Raw genomic sequence first — 25,111 nt, forward strand, 5'->3', positions numbered from 1 at the left:
CCTGATTTACGCTGCACTTAAATGCTTAGCTTTCCTGTCTTCAGTGTAACAGAAATCCATGGTGAAGTGCTTTGTCAAGCAGGAATCCTCCTATGCATACAAGGCATCTTTGAGGATAAAAATAGTCATTCCCCAGGCCAATTCATCTCTGATAAAACTCCTTCTGAAATTAAGTTCAGAAGAATTATAGCAATGGTTTGTTATATGTTTGAATTAAAAGATGTGGCATGGAACTTACTGTGGAATATTCTCCAATATGGGCCAGAAACAGCCAATGAATTTTGAACCATCAAGGAAACAGATCATTATAAGTAAAGGAGATACTTTAATGGTGGACATTCAATGTATACAAACATCAGAAGATTAAATGCTTTCCAAAGCAACTTCAATCCTTCCCATTTTGCATATGAGCATTTCTGAAAACATTCCATTTTATTGAATAATTCAATTTCCGTGGCTCTTATGGAAGCTGAAATAAATGTCAGCATGAAATAATGACTTTATTTGAAAACAAAATACTTTTTCTCAGTATCTTATTTTTGGGGGCCCAGGAAGCACCGCTTTAAAGGGACACAGTTTATAGCAAGAAATGAGAGCACACTGTGCCTCCTGTCAGCATCTGAGACTCCTTCCTATTTCTTGCTTCAGTTACACATGGTAGACGGTGCATGAGATTCAGCCACAGGTTCAGGCATCCCAATTTGTCTTTAAATGTACTAACTACTATTTTAGTAAGGAAAATCTTATATTTGGGGTATCTTGACAAATTACCCTTCAAACATTGTGGAAAAATATTTCCTTCCTCCAATCTGACCATGACCATTGATTGGATATACATGAAAGTTATTGCTAGTTCAAAATGGCAAATAAAAGTAGAGACATTGGATTCCTCAAGTAACTCATTACTTCATACATGTACAAAGACTTTTATATTGCTTTTTGATAAAAACAGAATGACTTATACTGACGTAAAATTACACAGGAAACAGCACAATGGGTTATATAACCCATTGTGGCAAATTGATGGGCAAATAATCTGATATTGGTCTCTGGTATGTATAATTTTTTTTTTTTCCCCCAACCAAAATATTAGCCTTTGTATAGTCATTTGTCTGAAAAACAAACTAACAGGTGATAAGTGAAGTTCCATAAAAATACATATGGTCTTTATACTGGTAATCTAGAATCTCTCTCTCTCTCTGTATATTTTGTTCATAATGTGAATAAGACTATTCAAAGTGACTTCAGATAGGACTGGAAAAAATGTTTCTGATATACTTCTACACACACCAAAATAGAACTCTGAAAAAAAACCTTGCATAGGAATAATCCCAAATATTTGTTTTGATGGATTTTCTCAAAAACATCTCACAGTTTGGAACTGAGAAGAAGTGCTAGATTAACTGGATGATTGGTATGCCATAATCTCTTTATTTTCTTTTGCCTTTGAAACTTTTCTTACAGATTTAAATAATTAATATGATTTCATTATTTCACATAAAAACGTTACACTGATACATGGCAAAATGGCCACATCTGGGGTTTTGCATACTCTTGGATTACTCTACATACTCATTAATTGTTTCCCGTATTTAGTACTTGTCTTTGTTTCATTAGTTTTATCATTGGAATACTTTTTTGTCTGCTTTCTCTATTTTGAAATTCCCCTTAGCCTTCATACATGAGAATTGGCCATGTAGTTGTCAATGAGAAGGACATATGCTTTGCTTTATCTTCTCATAAAACTGCTTTTGTAGTCAGTCAGAGTTCTGAAGCAATTACTGAATATATTACCACTTTTATTGGGAATTAATGTATTACTGTTGGAAGCCTTGGTGCTTCAATCAGAGGACAGTGCAGAATTTCAAACGGTGCTCTGGCTGCCCTGTAATACAGAATCATAGAGCTAGCTGCCTATCCCACCACCCTCTTAGCACTGTATCCTGTCTCAAATGTAGGTTATTTCTCCTAAAAATCTCTAAAAGTTTCCAGTTCTAGAGACTCCTTGACTGATTCCTTTTTTATCTGAAGCTACATTTTATATATTTGAAGATAATAATTCTGTGCCCATTTGTCTTTTCTTCTCTAGGCTTTCAGTCTACATTTTGAAAATTCTTCTCACAGGTTATGTTCTCTGGATTCCTGATTGTTTTTATTGCTGTCTTCTGAATTCTTCTCAAGACAGTCCACGTCTCTCTTCAAGTGTGGGACCCAAAGCTGGGTACAAGAATTCAGCTGAAGCCTTACCAGTGCTGAGGAAGGTCCAGGAATATTTCACATGTCCTGCAGGTTCTAGTTCTGTTTAGCTATCCCATCATGGGATTTGCCTTTATACTGTTGATCCATGATATTTTTATCATCCCCATTAAGATTTAGATCCATTTCTGCAGAATTATTACAAGCCTTTTCCCATAGTATATAGGTGCTATATTTGTTCATGCCAGCCTTCCCATTCCTTGTATGAATTCTTAAAAAATAACTATGAGGTTTTACCAGAGAGCTCTTTCCATACCAAGAGATGAAGTTTATTCCTACTGGGATTAGGATCCTACCTCTGTCACTGGCAATCACATCAAACTAAGTTATCTTCAGTGTAGCTCCTACCTTCTGAATAATTCTGCTTGTTGCTCATAAGACACTTAATCCATTTCATCTTCTCCCTTTGTGATTTATAGTAGAACCTTATCTGAATCGATTGCAAGTTTTTCCTACTTAGTATTCTACCAGATGATAACCTTTTTCTACACTGCCCCATTAACCACCTACATTTACGAAATTTTATGAAAAATCATATACTTCCAGCCTAAGAGTTGTGGTGAAATGCATCTATGGGCTTCCTTTTTTTAATCTTTCTCACTAAAGCAGAAATCCACTGGTCAAAGACACTCGTGCTTTTACATGATATAGTCTGGTTTTGCCCATCAGCTCCTGAGCTGAGAAAACCAAAGATCACTTGGCAACACCACCTGCACAGCCACACTTTCATCTCCACAATGTATCTTTCTTTCTGAGCTACGAAGCTTATCAAGGACTCAAGGACTGATGAGAACACCAATCCTTCTTGTCACAAAGCTTCATCATAATTTTGGGTTTGCTTAGGATAAATAACCTCCTGCAGTCCTGCTGGTGCAGTAATCTGAGGCAGCAGATGAACTTTGGTAATCCTTTACTAACACCTTGCACTCAAGGTTCCCCAGAGGTCCATCAGGTGTAGTCAATAGACCCTGCTCGTACTGTCAAGAGGGGCTGATCTGTTGTCACTTACTGCTGGCTGTTTCAGAGGGGAAACCATCAGTATTGAGAAGTGCACATAAACTACCCTGCTGCTGAATGGCAAGCTCCTACTTCGCTGTTTGTGCCACTGCAGAGCTTCACACCTGCCCACCTTCTTTCCTTTAACATCCCTGCACGCATCCTCCATTGATATAATCTTGGTCTCTAATGCTGTTCAGTCCCACCTTTGCAGTTTTCCTACCTGCCTCCTAATAGATTTCCTAATGGGCACTTTATTCACTGGGAATTCTGCCTTTCCTGGCCTTCACTTGTGGGGAAATCAGGCTATGGTCCTTACAGATCAAGTGAAGGATTGGGATGGCAGCAAGTGGTGTCCGGTGGTCACAGATCTAGGTAGGAGAATATCTGATAACAGAAATAGTTGCATCTTAATTCCCATAGCAGGTGATCTGCGTCAGGTTTTTTTTTAAACAATTTTTCAAAGTCCTGTAAAGCTTTTCTGTTTCTCCAAGTTGGCCTCTTTGTAAGTTTCTGTATTTGCTAGCTTTTAAATTTCTCTTGCCTGAGTGATACAGCTTAGAAGCTTTATTGTCGTAGAGCAGAAATTTTAATGTACCTAGTTGAGGTCCCCACTACAAAACACGCGTGACCTTACCTCTTCAGTGACCTGGCATCCACCTGCCAATGCAAGCAACTCACAATGCAATCTGCAGTCTGTTCCAGGCACAAAAAGCTAGACCCAAGAAGCTCCTTCTTGGTTTTTTGTTTTAAATCAGGATAATTCTGTGTTGAAATCCCTAACACTTTCCTACAGCAGATGTCTTACAAAGTTTGGAATTTTGTGAAATCATAACTAAAAGCCTTTCACTCTTTCTCTTAGAATTTTTCCTTTGCTTTTTTTTTTTTTGGTGAAGTAATAAATATTCACAGTTAATACTGCTCATTACTTCTATTTTACCATTATTTTCTTTTGAGATGTTTCATTTATACTTGGTAATGAGTCTCCATTTATGATTACCATTACCATACCTGTCACCATTAATAAGATTTCTATTTCTTAAAGATAACTAGCTTGATTTCCCTTACTGCTCATTAAAAAAAAAATTACTATGTACTAAGCCATTGCTTTATATAAATCAATTTATGGTATGGTAGAACAATTTCCTTTTGAACCAGATTTTTTGTCTCATTAAAAAACATATACATAAACTACTTCGTATAAAATGTATAAACTCTCATTTTAGCATTCTTTTGTTTTCAGGTTCTGAAGTGTTTTATTTTTAACTCTTAATTTTCACTATTAGCTTTTTCATAATTTTGCTATCAGTGTAGATAAACAGACTAATGCAACTTTGGTCATATTGTTTTAATTATTGGCATGACATAAACTTTTCAGTTCTCTGGCAATGTCTCATTTTTGGAAGATTTGTCAAATAAGAAAATGAATGGCCCAGAAAAATTCTTCAACTATTCTTTCAATCCTCTTGAGAGGAAGTAGCTTAAAAGTATTTAATAACTTCTTTCAGCACCTATTCTAAGCATTGCAGTAATGCAAAATATTTGTGTTGCTGTACAATGCAGCCAGATTATCTTTTTTTCCCCCAAGAGTAATCATTCAGTACTGATACTACAAATGAGCTGAAATCTATGTTGACATCTTTTTCCTAAACACACAAGAAGTTATTCTAGCTTCAAAACAGATGTTAAACTTTGACACACCTAAATCTCAGAAAACAGTCCAGTTAACATGTTCTCCATGGTAGCTATGCTGGCTAACTCCTACTGTAGGTAAGTTTTATCTGAGGGATCCTCTAATTGACTACACTGATTTGGGACTACCTGTTCTGGGAACCTAGGCAAGCTCTACTTCAATGTTTGTGTAGACTTTACCAGGTGTGTATCTCCTGGGAAGTCCAAGAAGATAGGCACGATTAATATGGTGACTTCCTGAAGGTACTGCTGAAGGTTTACCTATACAATTGTTGTGACTATCAGCCACAAAGTGGAAACCTAAAATGTAGGATCTACTCTGACTGAAACTGAACGTTGATCTCCTGTATTATAAGAGGGTGCAAACCGTTACCTCATAGCTTATTGTTCTCCATCCCTACTGCTGAAGTTGAAGGAATATTTTCTAAATTAATGCTTAGAGTCTGGGCTTAAGCTGAAGTATTTTACAAAGTGGGGACTTCTCTTCACAAGCTAAGGAAGAATTGATGGTGGGCACTAAGGTAATAGTAGAAAGGTAGAGAGCAGCTAGTGCAGAAGATGTGAATTAGAGTGCACTGGTTGACCTGGTGTCAATATAGCCTCCTATTAACTTCCTATGTAGTATGCTTTCATTACTATAAGGAGCAAAAATTAGTAAGCGCAAGCCTTTAATTCAACTTAACAAGATCAACTTACATTGTTTTGATTATGAAGCATAGAAGTTTTCTGGACATAATATTCTAGAAATATTTCATATAAAATGATAACGTGTTACTTTGGCTTTCAGTCCTCTTTCATTAATATTTAAATATGCAGATTTCTTAAAGGACAAATACTCTTATTTCCACTTAGTTCTGCTTATAAGTAATAAACCCAATGGCTCAAAGCAGAAGACATAGCTTGCAAAGAAAGTGGAAAATTAGAGATTTTTAGCTAAGCAGTGTGGTTGTATTTAAAAGCACAAGTGAGTGGGATGTTCACTGTTTTAACAAAATTTCACAGATGTGTCAAAGAGTAAGATTTTGCAAGGAATTAGAAAGTAGCTGAACAGTATTTATTTACTGTATGTTTCTCAACCACATAGATTACTCAAAGAAAAATACACACATAAAATAAAACACAAAACATGTAAAATTAATGCTTGCAGTGCAAGTGCGTCCTTGTAAATTGGATTGCCTATGAAATAAATAAGTAATGATGAGTGTTATTTTTTATAAGTATGATTTATGCCACTGTTCATCACATGCCATTAGACAAAAATGCACAATTAGCGATCCAAGAAGCAGCTCTACTCATTTCAGCTGTCTGCCAAATGTTATGTTATGCTTCAACTTAATTTAAAAGCGGTAAAGCAAGAGAGGAAGATATGCAACCTGGTTTTTATCAATCTGGAAAACCAAGGCTTAGAAGAAAACCTTTTTTCTATATCAGATGTTCTCTACTTTTTTTTCTCTTTCAGCCTTAAGCAGCAAATACTTAGCCTAAATTCTATATACCTATTTCACATTGAAAGAGTGCTAAGTAAGTAAAATGCTTTTCACTTTTCCCTATATGAAATCAGACATGAATTTGAAGAGTATCTATAGGTAGCACAGAGGAAAATTATTTTTTCTAGTTTTTAGGTCTCTGTCCTCCTCTTATGGACTATTTTGGCAGCAGGTTTTGCATATATACTCTTTCGCATGTATGTGCCACTGCACCTTGCTCTTCTCTGTGTGACGTACAGAGGATCACTCAGCAGGATATAGCATCCTTAATGGTAGCATTACGCAAAAAATTCCGAGAAAAGTTTGTTATAGGCTGTGGGTCTAACTCAATACCCTATCAAAAAGCAAGGACCTGCCCATTTGCATTTCCTTTCCATTTAAACAAGCACATTTTTTGATACTAGTTCCAGTAGGCAGACAATATTCTAAAGGGAAGTCCCATAAAATACTCACATTACAAAAATCTTACACCTGATTATTTCTCATATTGATTGTGTGATCCAATGAAAACTAACTTTTTATACCTTTTCGTGAACCTTTTGCCCTGGCTCCATTCCTTCAATATGCTCTGATTCGGCAGGCCCTTCACCAGCTGCCATTTTCCTTTGAATGTGTGCATTTTGTTCACGCAAAGCTACAATCTGCAAAAGAAAGAAAATAAGTGGTCAATATACGTAAGAAACCCAAAAACTACTGAGCAGACAATTTGTTAAATCTATTAACATTCCGATCCTATGTTGGCCATTTGTAGCATTTGCAAAATTATGTCTATACATGCAGAGAAGTTTAAAAACCAAACATATTAATGATGACTAAAGGCCATTAAGGATACAAAGGAACCTATAAATGACAGGATAGTCAACATTGTCTTGTTTTATCTTGTATGCTTACTTTGTACTAGGGTACTTTTTTTTTTTTCTAAGCTTGAAAGATGAAAGAGCTGTTAGGCATTGATTTTGTAACACTGCAAGACCAAGACGTTCTTTCATATAGAACACAATGGATGTCAAACTGGCGTTATAGGAAAACAGTGCCAAAAGGCTATGAATCAAAACCAAGTGATGTAAAACGAAGTGCTAGCTTTCTGTCAGCTTCCCATCTGTTAGTAACTGCAACATACGTTTTAAGTGTTTTTTGTTAAGAAAAACATGTACGAAAAAGTCCTGTACTGTGGTATTCATTGACTATTTTAGTGCATATACAAGTAGGTTTTATTGTATTAAAAATATTGTTTTATTTATTGGTAGTGCTATTAAAAATCCCACAGAGCTACTGGAAAATAAGCTGCTTTCTCTCCGACTTTGTAGCTTACTCTCAGACAATACACATGATGGAAAGATTGAGGTCCTAAAAAATTTTTACATGGTATACTATGATAAGTTGGAAGATCTGGTTAATATAAAACATTTATTTGGATAAATTGCATGGTTTGATCTCACTGTATTGTTCTGCTTTCATGTGCACATATAATAAATGATTCACTGAATGGATAACATTGTGTATTAAACACAGTAGAACACTGGTAGGATGTATAGATGCCATCTTTGGAAAGCTGGTGTAAATTTACAGGCTTCTATCACTGTATTGTGTCTGCATAAATCCTGAGTCAGAAACACCCTAAAACACTGTCCTGTCCTAGAATACAAAAGCATGGGGTAGGAGGGAAGATTTAAGACAGTACTACCTGGTAAGCGTGTACAGCAGCCAAGATTTTGTGGGACAATTAATTTAATTTAATTTTAATTTACATTAAAATATATTTACTTTGATCTGAATAATTTAGTTTGAAAAAAGTTTTTTTCAAACGTGTTTTTTTAACTTATGTTTAAGTTCTGATTGTAAAGACCATTTGAATCAGCTCTGACCAGCATTTGAGATCTCAGGGAAACACCACTTTAAAACAACTCTTCCTTAATATAAATGCTGAAAACTGTTGTGATATTAGTCAGGCTGATTCACTGCTCACTAAATTCCAACTTACAGCCCTTGTAGAACTCCTGTGATTCCCACTGATTTCAGTGCCAAGACCGAGACTTGAGGGCAACTTTTCACCAAAATGCAACACTACTGCAAAATTTTATCTTTTCATCACATATTCCACAATAGTTTATTTTTTCTTAGCCTCTGCTGGTCTTTAGATATCCTAGGATCATCACTTTCTAAGTAAATAAATAAATAAACCAAAACTATCCCTTCAAAATGAAAGGCAAATAAAAGAATACAATATTGTGTAACATTATTTTGGGGGATTCACTTGATCTTTGAATGTTTGGGAACAATTTCTTTGCCAAAAATCCATCATTGTTAAAGCTTACTGTTTCAATGGTTTGATTACTGTAATGAATGCAGAGTAACTATATACAGGAACAACACGGAGTTTGAAGTTTGGCATGTCTTAAAAGTTTCAGCTCTAGGGTACTCGTCAGATAACAGAGCTGTTATGAAGAACCACACAGCTAACTTGCTTTCATACTTGTTCTCTCTTCTTCATTTAATGAATAAATTAAGGCAGAATTAATGCTCATAAGGAAGCATGGAAACTCTCCTGCGTCTTACAAATAAAGATGAAGTTTTACTTTTCAGTTTGTTGAAGCAAAAGGTTTTTAATTGCTATCACACTCATGTTTATTATTTACTTATTTCTTATTTAACTTCAACTTTCAATAATGTGCAGATTATTTGCAAACATGCTAATTTAATCACTGAACAATTTGTGTAACTTTCTATACAGGTGGCCAAAACACATCTGAATGGATGATGATGATGAAATAGGCGAAGGTGAAGACACAGATGACTCTAAATTTTTTCCTAGGTTGCCTCTGAATCTTCTTAAAATTCTCATGATCATGACAACAGCAGACAGTGATAATAGCACAGATCTAGGTAAGAAACTGTTCAACATAGATAAAACTCAGCAATATTACTTTTGAGAAATACCTATTTCTTATATTGATGTTTTTATGTTTATGATATCTAACAACATATCTACCACAAAACATATCTACAGACAGCTTTCCAAGTACCTACATACTATTTAACCCTCTAAGGTAATAATTCTTGATTTGATTCTTAATGGTTTTCATGCTAAGTTCTCTTTTGAAAAAGTAAAGGGTAACATTCTTGAGGATGGAGTCATATCTGCTAAAACCAAAACAAAATCTAAAAAATTAAAAGACAGATTAATAGAAAATAAACGTGCATAAATTCCATTGTTGTATTTACCACTGTTGTACCCAAAACTGGACAATCAACCTAAACATTCAAGTCCAAACAATATATGCAAAAATATGATCAAATATATCACATATTTTTTTTCTTACCAACTTCTGATTGTGGACCTCAAATGATTAGATTCCTCTTCTAAATTGCTATCACAGACATTATATTCCTATTTAGCACACTTGTCAAGATTTGACCTGGACCACAGCAACACATTTCAATGTGACTCGAATCTGAAGTGAGCGTAAAATTGCAGAGATGCTAGTCTCTCCATAGTTAAGTCTAAAGATAGCTTCCTGTTGCAAGTCTAAATTTGGCTCCCTGCTAACTTTGCCAAGCTCAGTCAGCTAAACTGAAAAGTTGCTTTTTGATTGAGAAAAATGAAACAACGGTTGTGAATTTAAGAAGATTTAAAATGTAGAGTATTACTTTTCTAGTTGGACCTTTCTAACTTTTATGGCTTAAGCCCATAAAAATATCCTATAACCTAAAAAAATGCTCCTTTAGTTTGTTCTCTTTTCACAGGCACGTTGGTCTTCAACATTCTTCTCACTTTGGTAGTCAGTTTTTGTGACTGACAAGGGACAATTTTGTAACACTGAAACTTTTAAGAACTTCCATCTATTTAGATTCTGTTTTCTGGATTTCAAAGGTACATAGAAACAAGCGGCACAATTTCTAAAGCCCCACTCTGCCATAATCATTCTGAACATAACCTTACACAACTTCTAGATTTTTGTCTCAACTCTAAAATCTCTTCAACTTTCCTAAAGCCCAGCTTTCTGAATTACAGTTTTGGTAAATATCCCTACTATATTACCAACATAAATTCCCTCCAAAATCTTAGTAGGATTTGTGTACATTATTTACAGACATCACTGAATCATATGTTTTTTATGAAGTTAGGATTCAAAAATTCAGATTCAAAATTATAACTAGTCTTCACTTCCATAAATGACCAAATCTACATCTCATGCCTGTACACTTGAAAATAGTAGCCTGAATTCAGGTGTTAAGGGAATATTAATTTCAAATATTAAAATACACCATAGAACAGGATACCCATACATAAGCCAGAACTGATCTGAAGAAGTACCTGATATTATAGAACCATACCCATCACTCATGCTAGTGAAAAAGGACAATGTAATAAGAAAATACTTTCTTAATGAATAAAGATTACACAAGACTATAAATCAGTAAGCAATAACATAAATTCCATGTATTTAGTAAGAGAAACAGTCTGATTTCTATCCGTAATAGGACACTAAGACATACAAATGAAAGAAAAGATGCACATTGTAGTTGCAAAAACTACCAAACTGTGAAGGATAACCAAAAAGGAGAGGAAAAATCAGCACACAAAAAATGGCAACATTTGAACTGGGCTCATTGGACAAAATAAAAATGAACTGGAACACACAAACTATTCATAAAGATGCAACGACTTTATTCATGGTGCCAAGTCTCTCATAAGACATAAAATGAAGCAGGAAAAAGCATTTCCAACCACATGTTTACTTATGGCATTTTACAAAATAATAATTAATTTAAAATTATTTGAGAGGTGTGAGGTCAGAACCCATTCCTAAACATATAAAATCCTAAGTGATTGTGTACCTCTGCTGCTAAAACTTAATCAGTTCTTTACTTCCAATCGTTTGAGTGGCCGTTCGTTATCTCATTACAGTTTCAGGCTTCAGATAATTAGCTTTATTATGAATACATAATATACTTACCCATAACAGCAATAAACGGAACTACCAATTTAGTACACTTGTTTTATTACACAACTATAGATCCATTTTTTTTATTAAGCACTTGTTGGTCTGTTCAGTCTAGTGTCATTCAAGAATCTGTTTTACATTTACAGAACTTCGGGCCCATCTCTTTACTCCTGATAAACATATCTCGAGCATCTGTGGAAAAGCTTTTATCAGATTTCCTAGGAGCAGTAACTGGCTCACTGCCAGACTTTCCCTCAAAGCATCAGCATTCTTCAACGCCTTATGGTTTTGTTCCAAGAGATGTGTGACATTTTGACTGCTTTTTGCCCTGTATTTTGGGCTTCTTCGCATGCGCGTGCTAAACGAAAGATGACTGCTACTTTGCAACCAGACACGTAAGTACAAGCCTGAATTAATTTATTTTCTTGATCAAATTACTTTAAATCCAATAACAAAGCAGCACAAAACCTACAAAACACCAAAAAACTTGTCAGATGTGGTTTAGATATAAGATATAAATATGTATGAAAATATTTCCCTGTTCCCTGTTCAAATATTAAGTTGAAATCCCTCCAGGCTGGTGGAAAGGAACAAAATACCTTTCCTTTTCCTTTTCTCCTTCAAAATACCTTCTTCCTTTTTCATGCTGATATTTGGTCCATAAGTAGGGCTGACAACAGGAAGGAAGAATGATAACTTTAGACAGGGAAAATGATTTTGTAGTTGAAAGCTCGGGGAGGCTCAGGGTTTGGAAGTCTGAGATGATCGCTGGTGGTGTTACCTGATAAGATTTGGGGTGAATCAGAGAAGATTGACTAGGTAGGGACCAGACAAAATAACACCCTCGCTGCTAGGCTTTCCCTGACAGCGTTCTGACATCCTCAGGGAGAAGCTGTTGTTCCTATCAATGTATATCTGTAAATTACATACTGTAAATATATACTGTAAATTACAAGGATAGTATTCTGGGTACTTTTCCTAAACATAACAATTTCCTTTGCGTGAAATCTTGGCTCCTCGGCCTTGCTCCCAGTGCTGCTGTTCTGTAAAAAGGGAGTTCTCCATATCTGACGCCAGCACAGACCGTAGTCTACTTGGAGCAAAAATGCTAAGTTTCAGCCTTTGGCATCCTGTATTACCCAGTGACTTAAGGCAGAATTACAATAAACGAGCTGAAAATCTTGAACTTATCTGTCTGGCACAGAGCAGGATAACTGAAAAGGCAAAACGTGGAACGCTCAGATTAAAGTGGTTATCTGATGCCTTCTATAAACGTTGGCGAGAGAAACATCGCCAGCGGGTCTTCTATGTCTGAAATAGGTGGGATGAACAACATGCATATCTTTTCTCCTGACTGAAGGGAAAACAGATGATTATCTTAAACTAGAGGCTCCCATTATGACGCCTAAATTTAAGCAAAATAAATAGCATCAAAGGACTGAAGAAATTCCAGAAATAACTCAAGTTATGAAGTAAAAAGCATGCCTGTAATATGGTCTTATGCACTAATCTGGTCCTGCCCACTTCTCAGACGCGGTGGGGAAAACTGTTCCAGTTACCTTATGGATGCACACTTCCATTCTCACAGTGTGAGATGTTATATGTTAGTTATATGTTTTCAAAAGTATATGGCCTCTGTGTGGGCTAAATAAAATCCTATTCTAACTTTTAAAATAGTTGCATAATCGATTTCTCTGCTGACTTCTTCTTTAATGTTTTTGCTGTTTAAATTATATTTAAAACCATCCGGCAGTAAAGGATTTAAATGTAATTACTGTAATAATCTTGATTTCATTTTGCTTTCCATTGAATAAATCCTTACAGTATGTAGAGATCTAAAGATATTTAATTTAATTCATAAATCTATAAGGCCAAACATTTACAGAGGTTTCTTTTTGTAGGATTCTTTCTAATATTTAAAACAGTAGGAAATTATTTTTACTTAATTATTTCTGATTTTCTACTTCAAAATTATTTAATTTATCATTAATTTAAATGGTGTTAGAACAAGTTAAATATAATGTTTTCTTGTTAACAGAGGCTCTAAACACACATATCTAATGTTAGCCAGTCCCCTAAAAACAGTAAGAACCTGGATCACTTCAAAAATGTACGGCATTAAAGGAAGACAATTATTTTAAGCTTTTGAAAAGCTATTTTATATAAACTTGCCCTACCTTAAACCACTGAACTTGTTTCTTTAATCTTCCAACATTGGAACAAATCTGTCCTAGGCAATTAAACTCACTGATAACCATGTTTTACTTTGCTATAGCTGGCAGATCCAGAAGGCTTTTTGTTTAAACTCTTCTTATCAAGAAGGTGTTTCTCTTTACATGGTTAGTATGCTGAACCAAACTTCTTGTGGCTACATTGTGTCAGTTTTCCATCCAGCTCTTATTTATGTAAGTCTTACAGAGAACAGTGAAATTGCCTACTTGGATGTCCTCCTACATTATTCTATCATAACAGTCTATATTTAAACAGTGTTAAATATCAGATTTCAGTCTACTGAGAACATAATTCAGACTCCTGGTCCACCTCTGACTTTGCTTTAATTTTTGACAGGGATAGCTTGTGTTAAGCTTTAATCAATGTCTATCATTTTATATGGTAAATAATAAGTGTAGATGGGGAAAAAAGGATGCTTAGAGACTGAGGTGATTTCCTTCTGCTTCAATGGAAATTTAAATCCTGATTTATAAACATAAATATAGCCTTTTCCAGTTATATTTCTAATTTATGTTAACCTCAACGCAGCCTTTCAGAAGCCACTGGTTAGAGAGTTCAGAGTTATTTAAATAGGGTGATTGAAATTGTTTCAATTGTACAATAAATTTGCCATTATTAATATTTTATTTTAGTTATAGGGCCAGAAATGCACATACATTTTCTTGACATTTTATATGTAACTTTTGAAAGGAATTATAATGGTAGTCAGCAGTTTGTATTATCAGGATCTTGCATAAACAATATACTATATTTCTTTCACTCTTTGGTGGAGGAAAAACATGGCATGGGATGCACACTTGCAAAATCTTTTCAGGAAAAACAAATTGATCCTTTTTTGAATCTGAGTAAAAAACAGGGATTATAAAATGAGATTTTTTCATGAGGGGAAGGGCATTTTAACCAAACTAAGACAATTATATGAGATTTTATGTGCTCCTGAGGGCAGGTTTAGGACAGATGCATCTCATTCAGTGGGGGTCACCCGGATACCTGCTGTAAATTGTAAGAACAGGACTTACATAAAAACCTCAGATATGTCAAAATCTTAATTTTAATTGTATTTCTCCATGAGTCAAAAGGAATCTTTTAATAATCCTGTTCAAAAGAGACTTTCAATATTTAATCAGAATCCCACTGGGTAGTTTCAGTTTTTACTGCAATTTTAATGACTCTGTCAGCTGAGATGTGACAGATTTAGCTGCAGTACTTTAAGACATTCATGCCTGCATCCTCAGTCTGAGTTTATCAGCAGAATATCAGAAGCAGCATGAACAAGTGCCCAGGAGCTGCTGTTCACATGTTACCACTTCAGCACAGTTGCATGTAGGATGCAAGACTAGGAACTGTGGTACCTGAGGTGCAGAAATGCATTCTCTGTTACAGGGGCAAGGGATGTTATACAAGTACAGAGAAAAATCTACTGGGGATTTGAAGTTTCTTAGCAGATTCCTCCAGTCTACAAAGTTAATGCAACTTACAAACCAAAGGCAAAACAAATTGTCACAGTGCTGCCTGAAAGTCTTTCCATCCCCCACTTTCCAGCTTATACTCCTTCTTGTCCCGCTGCTTTGTAATCACTTGCAGCCTCATGATTGCCAAATTATAGCAGTTCCAGCGTACCATAGTATACACTTACCTGCATATGTTTTCACACTTACTCACATCACTGAATAAATCACTGATAACTTTGCACAACAGACTTTGCACTCAGGAAATCATGAACAAGAATCTGTATAGGTGTTATAATGTGATGGTTTAGGAGTAGTCAAAGTAGTATGCAAAGATTTGAATGGAAATCTGTTTTTTCAGTATAGTGGCAAGTTTTTTGAATGAGCAATTAAATTTTGCCTGAAAGTAGATACATTATTAAGATTTTTAATTTGTTCTGGCAAGAAGAGTAGCCATTTCTAGGCTTAAACATATTCCAATTGAACAGTCCTATTTTCAAAAATGCCTAAAATATACATCCTGAAGAACTGGGGGAAACCTCTACATTCATGCATATGAGTATTGCACGTGTCCCTGTGTATTTGTTTATGTTGTATTGTGTGCCCTGGAATGAGATAAGAAACGAGGCAGGAAAGGCAAAATCATGACATGGCACCTTTTGGCACACTAAATCATATTTTGCATGAAAGAAACCACTTCTAAGTTTCATCACGCTGTCACTGTTCGCAGGATCCCAGAGGAAGCCTTGCGCGTGCCAGGCTACAGGGTCTTCCACTAAATAGCACAGAAGTGGATGTAACCACAGGCCCCGCAGGACAGCGGTTGGATCACAAGCGCTCGGGGTGAGAAGCAGAGGTACTAACCGAGTGCTAGCTGCCCTGAAGCAGCACACTTGGAGCACTACAAAGGATCTCAGGATTAGCAGCTTGATTGCACTGCAACAAGACCTATTTGAATGTCAATACGTAAATCAGTGCACTGGCTTAGGTGGTTTTGGCAGATATCATCCTGACACCTGCCATTTAAACTCTCACAAGACTTCCTTGTCCAAGTAAAAACTTACATACTACTCAACATGACCGAACCAACTCTATTTAGTCATCCACTATTGATGACTTTCTTAGCCTGTCATAAAGATCGACAATGTTTTAATTATTTCCAGCGATCAATTGGATTGAGTCACAAATTCTGATTGGCTTCATTTTCTACATTGATCAAACGAAGAGCCCAAGTAGGGAGCTTGCCTCATCTTTGAATAACGGTGATGAAACATGTACTAGGGAGACGGTCCAGTAATAAGACCACCAAAGTGTTCCTGAAAAGCCAGGGGGAGAGGTGGTGTGTGTGGCTCAACCACCTCACCATTCTTTACTAGACAACAGCAGATGAAAGTCTAAGATTCACAAACTTGTCTAATAATGGAAATTCCTTCTCATCTACTGAAGTGTCTGACTTCAGTAGATGGGATAAAGAAGGGATTAAGGCAAGAAACAGATTTTTTTCTTCCCCAACAGACAAGCAAATACAGAATTTTGGAGCTATCCATGTATAAAATGAAATTCATAAAAACTCATGGACAAGTGTGGTGTTGGCTTGCGGTGGGGGAGGATCTTTCTTCCTGGAGTGGTAGCTAAAATCTCAGTACATTTCTGTATCATGATCAAATGAACTGCGTAGGATTGATGACTGGTTATATACATAGCATTTGAGAGAGTGAATGCAAGATGCTCTTCAGATGATCATAAATGCACATTCTGACTTCATAAATCAAACTTCTCATAAATCCATACAGAGTCGTCTAACAACAGATAAAAATTAATCTCCCTGAAGATGGCTTTAATGCTGAAACACTTTAGTTTTTCCATTCAGCAATGCAATGTGGGCTCTGAGCTTTGCAACCAGTTATATTTAAAAGCACAAATATGGACGTAGAGCTTTATTTTCACAACAGGTAGGAGTTAAAATAACTATGGACCGTACGGCATTGTAATCAACATTAGCCACACTTTGAGAGAACAAAAGAAAAGAAAAAAAGCCTTTCCAGATTGCAAAAATAACTTTGGAAGGTGGGGAATGAAACCTTCAGCACTAACAATGCACTTTGGACTCACTTGGGGGGAAGAAAAAAACATAAAAGTTTTTTTTTTAACTTAGCACTTTGTCTTCTCTCCCATTCAACTACTTAAAACAAAAAGAATCAGACAAATTTGCAAGCACGGCTTTTGTAGCACTCTGGAAATTCACTTGTAAACTAAATGTTCATGTCTGACTGACAACCTCAGCTAGGTTTATTTCACATTTGCCTGGATTTCAGTGTATTTTATTGCTATTTAAGTGTTGACTTTCCAGAAACTTTAAACAATTGAGGCCTTTAAAACATGTCCTGACATGTCAAGAAAAATACTACTTTATTCAAAGAAAAAACCTGTAGGAGTTATGAGTAATACATATTTTCAACATTTTTACATCACAAATTCTTCTCTTCCTTCCTTTTTGAGATTGTTGATCTTTTATTAACATTGCTGTTTAGCTTTCATTGCTATAGGGAAATACTCATTAAGGTGAAATCATCCTTGTGAGGGAGACTTTATAACCCTTGGAGATTAGACAGTATACGCCTAATGAAAGCAAATCTCGTACATTTGTGGTATGTGGAGTTTAAATAAGTGGAAATTGAAATAGCATCTCTACACTCTTACTCCTTAACAGCCCAGAAGTGTTGCCTTGTCATTACTAGAAATCCAGCATTCGCTAGCGAGCTCTGCAAGAGAACATACATTCAGATTTACAGCAACACTTTTTAAGCTGATCAGAGGAGCACTGTAAAAGACAGGTAACTTAAAAAGTCAGGGGGTCTTTACCTTGTGGCAAAAGAAGGAGGTAGTACACTGAGCTCCAGCCCTCAGTTACAGTTCTTTTATGGTTTAAGTAAGTCTTTACCTTCCATGCTTCAAATTCTGTCAAAGAAAGCTAAAACATCTTGCTCCTGCAGCTTCTGGTATGTCTTGATTATTTTATTCTTATAATCTTGACGTAGGCACTGCTCTCTGCAACCCTGCTTGTGTGGTGGCTAGCACTTTCAGGCTCTGCTTTCATGTCACTGAACTGCAAATAATGAATGACAACATGCAAAGATGACTGGAGATGCTCTGAATCTGTGGCAGATTCATCATTTTAACTGGAAAAACATGCAAATACTAACCACACGTGTGATCTTTTACTGTTGGTGGTTTGTGCTCGTGATAACTATTGACAGGTCCTGGCCGTCAGTGTTTTATTGACATGCCTGCGAAGGTCGCTTCTGTTCATGACAAGGGTACTGTGGTCCAGGGGTAGCCCACAGCCGTGGCACTCAGCTGGCTGCAGCAGGGGACCGCTCATCCGTTTCCACTGTCACTGAGCCCTGACTCCTTCTGAAGACTAAGTGCCTGGATCAGCAGTCATTTTTATACTTTAAGTGTAATAATACACTAACATTTTAGGCTGGTAATAAGGCAATAGGGTTTATTAGTCTCCTTTGCTTCATTACGAATTCTTAACCAAATTAAGTGTTACTGTGTAAATAACTGTCTTGTGCTATTGCACGTAGCCTAGAGCATGCACCATTTGTTTCTACGGTGTACTGGCAACGCTTTGTAAACAGGAGTCATTTAAAGCAATTGTGCAGTTGCTATTATGAAAAAGAATATCTGTCAAGATTTTTCACAGAAGATTACCAAGTACATTTCAGTACATTTTCTTCAGAAACCCTTATCGAGGTAAACAAAAATGTGCTACTTTTAATTTGTCACAAAAATTGTATGAAATACGATACAGTGAAAGAACTGTCTTTTACAGAGGCTAGCACAATGGAAAACTAATAACAAATATCAATTACATGGTTGCATTATAGTGTGTATTTGACACCCGCTGACTAATTTATCTTGCTTTTTTTTTTCTAACCAAGCTCAACAAAATAGTAGCAAAATTATTATTCTTTCATTATTACTCTCACAAAGACACTAGTAATGTACCCAAACCAGGATACAAAAGCCGCTGGTAGTACAGGGACTGATTTCCAGCTGATCAGAGCCGAGGATGGATTTGGCAGAAACATGATCTTCATTGTTTTCAACAATATATGAGTTATTGAAATATATATACATAGTGTGTGTGTATATATATATGATATATATGATAATATAGACACAGATATTTTATATTTTTATATATATCCACCCTGTGTTTATAATTATGTATGGATATATATGTTTAGACATAAAACATATTTTTAGTATCCAGGACAATGAATATAAATAAAATAATGTGCCTCTAGGCCTTTATGTAGTTGCTCTTAGTATATAAGCATTTAATTGATAACTACCCATGCTTAAGGTATACAATTTGGTTTGAAAAATCCTACTGGGGTTAAAATGAAGTATTTAGCTATTTGCACTGCAAATCCATTTTCCTGTTCTGATTACATTAATATATTTCCCTCTGAGTAAAAACAGTCTTCCCCAAATGAAATTTTGTATTCTTTGTCTGCATATTGTCACCTAGAGACTTTAAGATTGTTTAGATTTATTTTGACTGGACGCATCTGTTATGAAAACCCCACTATGCACGTGTAGCTTTATTAGATTTTCCTACACAGTGTATCTGTATTAAAATCACCATCTGTGCTATTGATTGTACAAAATATGGAAATACAACAGATAGATAGGATATGAGTAAAAATCCAGAAAGGAAATGAACCTTACCCCAGAACTACAATTAAAGAATATCAAAGCCCTGATCTGCATGCACAAACTGAAGAAATCCCAACTTAAATCCAACTCCCAGTCTGTTGAAATCAAAGCACAGTAGAGTGAATTAAAGTCTATATTTCAAATATTAAACCAAATGTACCCATTTAATTTTAGTCAAGATTTTAATACTTTTCAATGATATTCTTACTGGCAGCCATTTTTTTCCACAGATTTCTCCAGTGAAAATCAAGGATATGGTCATCACTGATACGATTTTTAGATATTTTTTAATGATAAAGAGCATTCTTCATAAGTGGAACTTCTAAAATAATGTTTTTATTCTAGGATTACTTCAGAAAAGAATCTAACATGATAGCCATTTTCTAATGCAAAGGAATTATACATATGGTTTCTTTTTTGTCTTCTTTTTTGTAACCATGGATTCTACATGATTAAAGGTGTCCAAACTACACTCTCCAGGTGCAATGTCAAGCAAGCTGGATCATTTGTTATGGACTGAACCAAGTAAAACAAGCCCTCTACAACTCCTCTTGGAATAATTCCACCTATACATTGATAGTCCCTATTAATATTAATGAAGATTATTTAATATTTCCTAGTGCTGATATTTTCCAATCAAGATCCCAAAGAAGTATGAGTATCTAATTTTGCCCCATCAAACCCAAGATATTTTTTTACATTTTTGGGTCCCAAGTAAAATTATTTCTGTATTTATTTCTATTGCAGACATATAATGGGAACTTGTTTGCACTAAAATAAAAAAAACCCCTGATTTTAAAAATCTCCTGATATGCCTACTTAGATAAGCATTTACCAAGATACATCTATCATTTGTATATCCCCAGCACAGTCTCTGCTCCTATTTTTCTCACAAATATTTTATCTCTACGCTGTTTTATCAGCGTTAGCAGAGCAGTAGCAAAATGGCAATAATTTTCCTTGTAGTCTATCAGTAACAAATGTGCAATTGATTTGTCACACTTGTGGACCTTGCTCTGCCTCTTGACAATGGAGAGCCATTACAGACCTTTGAGTGGCAAATTATTCTTGATTCACGTTATTGCTGACACTGCTTACAGACATGAGTTTTTACTGTCTTGCTAGTTAACTACCTTATGAATCTGCAGAACGCTCTTGGAGCTGCATGTGCACTGTTCAGTAGAGGTGATCTAATATGAAAATACAAATGATACATTTTTTGCTTCATATGTTAATGGGAATATTGATTAATAAACATGAACCTATTGAAGATTAAAGTTTATTCTATTTATTGGCTCATGTCATTAATTTAAATCTTTTACTCAAATGCAGCATGTAAGGACTACTCATACATTAAAAAATCGATTATGGAGAGTAATAGGCATAAAACATAATACTGTGATCTTGTTATACTATTTAAAATCTGGTTTGAGAGTTAGTGGATGTAGATGTTCCTAACAAATCATGTAATATTTAACAAATATACACAAAATCGCATAATCATTCCAAAGAAGCACATTAAACAGATGATAAAACAATATCTTGTTCCAGCAGATTAAGAACAAAGGATAATGGGTATGTGTTTTGCACTTTCATCAAGATGGATGCACAAGAAGATTGTTAACGATAAAGAATCAACAAGACTGATTCTTGCAGTGGAATTATCTTGATCCACATGAAAACTCATTTGACAAATGTCAAATGACCCTGAAGCTGATACAGACAGAAAGATAATCAACTACGTTCTTAAACCTGAATTTATACCTCCAATGCAGGATAAAATGGCATACATTTCAAAGTTTACGAATCCCAAAATAACAGACCAAAGCGAAGTGATGTATTCTTTCTGATGTCTCCTGAAAGGCACTGTGTGCATACTGTGAGCAAATTAAACATTAGACATTACAATTCTCACTGATATCCTTTGTACAAGTAATAGTGAGCTCTACAATGCAAATCAGCTAAGCATGACTTTAAATATATGCTATGTTCTTTACTTTAGCAAGTTGGTGTGTTTAAAGTAAGGCATTTGCTAACATAACCTTATGAAACCAGAGCTGGTGAGACTTGTATTCCATTGATTCATAAGCTCCCTAAACAGGTTGCCAAATATATGACATTAAATCCAATCTGAAATTATCCCAGTGTCTAATCTCACGCTGACTACAAACAATCCCTAAGCTAACCATATACAAATAACCTTCCAGTTTCATTAATCTCCCGGAGTTTTCAGGTGTGTAGGCAAACTGTTGTGAAATATGCCCAGCCACACATCTGGCTCCTGCCATCCCTGTGTTCTCTCATTTTGTATTCTTTGGCTGGCATCCCATCTTCTCTTTCTCCCTTTTTTCTACTTTGGGTGAGGAATATGTGGTAAATACGAAATCCACAAAACCTGTGCTAGAAGCTTAGAGCTTTGCTATTCTGTAATTCTCTGGAATAAAGTAGAGAAGATATCAGCAGATCCATTTATCACTTTCTGAGACATGTTCTTCAGCTTCACGGCTCTGTGTCATATATTGATATATTTGTTTGTTGTTGTGCAGAAATGTCAGGCATGTTCCATGTTCCCTATTTACTAATGAATATAAAACATTGTACAGATCCCCCAAAATAACTCCAGTAACTCAACCTCATGAGATCCAGGAAACAGAAACTTTCCATACATGCTGATTAATTGCAGAATAGTTGTGTTATGTAGTGAGCCCTGAATACTATGTCCTACAGTTATTTAGACTCAGGATCTCATGGAGGCTGCGTGCCTGCAGCCCCAGCCTCTCTTCCATTAAAAAACCAGGCATGGAGCTGGGGTGAGGGCATGTACTCAGTATTTAACTCCCAAGCATGGAGTTATGACGAGGTGAGCACGCTAGGATTCATGCAGCGTACCAGGATTTCTGCGGTGTACCGGGACAACAACCGTGCGGCAGACTGAGCACCTGAGCAAATGCCATTACAGCCATCAGCTGTCAAAAATCAACTTATGCAACTTAGCCAAGTTCAGCTGTCAATACTTACAAGGTGATCATCGCACCCGTGAATTCTATCAGATTGCATCCTACATTTTCTACTGTATGAACAGTAAACCAGTCACCCCAGTTAAAATAACCTTGATGCTTTTAGGAGCAAGAATATTCAAAAAGGACCAGATTAGCCTGAGTCTTGCAAGTGATATTCGCAGAGCTCCTAGGATAGTAAAAACAGTAAGCGATGTCTGCCACATGTATTGTACAGGTCACTGTGCTACCTTGGCTTTACAGTAACGCCCTCTGTTCCACAGCTGTATAAGCAATGGACACTACAAGGCAAATTTACACTATAAATGCTCTGGAGCAGGAACCAGGTTTTAATATTTTTTTTTACAACAAAATGGAGTCCTGGACCTTTACTGGACACTCTGTTGGGAGTGTAGTAATGCAATAATAATCATAGTAAAAATATGCAATAAAAGCATTCCAATATTAATGTGAAGATGGAATATATTACTACTAAATATTTATATTTCAATAAATATTTATATTCCTGCAGCACTCTAAGTTGTAATTAACATTAGGCCACATTTTTTAATGCAAATAGAAGTACAGTTTCACCCCAAAGGCAAAAGTCTGAAAACTCAGGCCACAGGTATTGTAAAAATGAGAATATAATATTTAAACAACAGAATAGAATGAACATTTGTCACAGATTTCCTAGTTACTTTTCTTTAATTATTTGGACCAAAGAGTTGGAAAAAAGAAAAGATGTGAAAGACTAAAAATTTGTCATCACTTGCTTAACAATAATCAGTAATGAAGGTGACAAGAATGATGTCTAAGGGGTGATACAAAAAAGTGTTATTCAAAACTTTTCTAATGCGAAGCAACAGGTAAGAAAACACTGCAAGGCCTAGAGGGGAAACTGTCTGGAGTGCGGAAGAATTCATGTGATAAGGATGGAAATGGGTGACATCGCTGAAAACTTTTAGGTCAGTGTGAGATTGTAAAAGCAAAGCTAAGTCTCCGCTTTCAGAAAAAGTGAATAAGGAGAAACTCAGCAGATCCAGCAGATGAAGATGTAGTCAGAGCAACAAGGTAGGAAGAGGATCCCCAGAAATTCTTGCAGGAAATGATCACATCAAATTGTTATACAGTAATGAATTTAGTACATGCCTATATTTCCCGGAAAGTGCACAGTATCCAGACTACAGAACAAAAGGAAGATTACATTTTTACGATAGAGTAGCAGTACCTAACTTGTTTTAGGAATGAGCATCCTAGAAATGTTTTTTAAAACACACACAAAAAGAAAAAATAATATACTGGATTAGGTTTATGCTCATTTTGATGAAGACGCTAATTTTATGGAGAGTTTGTGCTGCAAGGTTTAGAGGAAACTGGGAATTTTTCATCTCCAGTCATCATTTATTCAGAGGTAAAGGCAAATCATTAAACCACCCGTGTTTCATTAAGTCAAATGTTTCTGTCAGACAAAAAAATGAAGTAGATTTGAAGAGATTTGCAAAACATATTTCAAACATCTAGCTGTCTGCTCTTTTAATGTATATTTAAACAACTGCTCCATAGCTGCACAAGCAGGTTTGGGGGAACAGTAAAGAAAGAGCAATTAGCAAATCACAGTTTTACATAGCTTTTTTACCTTTTGCCATGTTCCTTTAAGCATTATGTTACAAAACTTAGAATTTTCTTTTCTTCAGAAAGTGCAATTAACAGTTTAAGAGTAATGTATGTGTGCTTATTGATACACAGGGATGTGCCATAGCAGAAAATTGAGAGGTGCAATAGATCTCAGGCTGCCTTGTGAATAATCAGAGTAAAACTATCTACTCTTCAATGATAAATCTGTGATACTGGGATTCACTCTAGTCACAACTCTTTACATAAAAAATCCCATTAAAAATTTCACAAGTAAGTAAAACAAAGGAGAAGCATTAGCCACGATGCAAGGTTCTAAGAAAAACATCAAAATTGCAATGGAGATGCTTAGTAGCCTGAATCTATCATTTCAGTGGAAGAATCTGACTCCTTCCTTAACATCAGGAACATGCTGAAGGACCCTAATCCATCCATGTTTGGGATTTTAGACTATTTGGAAAATAAAAATAGAAAGTAACTATTGTCTTTGTGACATGATACTGAAAACAGAATAATATATACAAGTTACCAAGCACTTGATATCAAAAATTTTATTAGAAGAACTATTAAACACTTCCAGATAAGTGAAGGAATAAAAAGCCTCTCCCTTCAGCTACATTTTTCCTCAAGAAGCTCTCCACGAACACATGAGCACACGTCCTTTCTGTTAATCTCAGTCTTTCTTACAAATT

The 25,111-nt window shown here is 35.6% G+C and overlaps 1 protein-coding gene across 1 annotated transcript in view; it reads right to left on the reverse strand.

Annotated features, from left to right (window-relative positions):
- PPFIA2 (PPFI scaffold protein A2) overlaps positions 1-25,111 on the reverse strand; it is a 358,129-nt gene that overhangs the window by 80,644 nt on the left and 252,374 nt on the right. Inside the window, exon 7 of the mRNA XM_075496320.1 lies at positions 6,956-7,072. Coding sequence (XP_075352435.1) covers positions 6,956-7,072 — 117 coding nt within the window. The remainder of the gene's footprint in view (positions 1-6,955; positions 7,073-25,111) is intronic.

This window comes from Mycteria americana, chromosome 1 (genome assembly GCF_035582795.1).
Source record: "Mycteria americana isolate JAX WOST 10 ecotype Jacksonville Zoo and Gardens chromosome 1, USCA_MyAme_1.0, whole genome shotgun sequence".
In the NCBI taxonomy this organism is placed as follows: Eukaryota; Metazoa; Chordata; class Aves; order Ciconiiformes; family Ciconiidae; genus Mycteria; species Mycteria americana.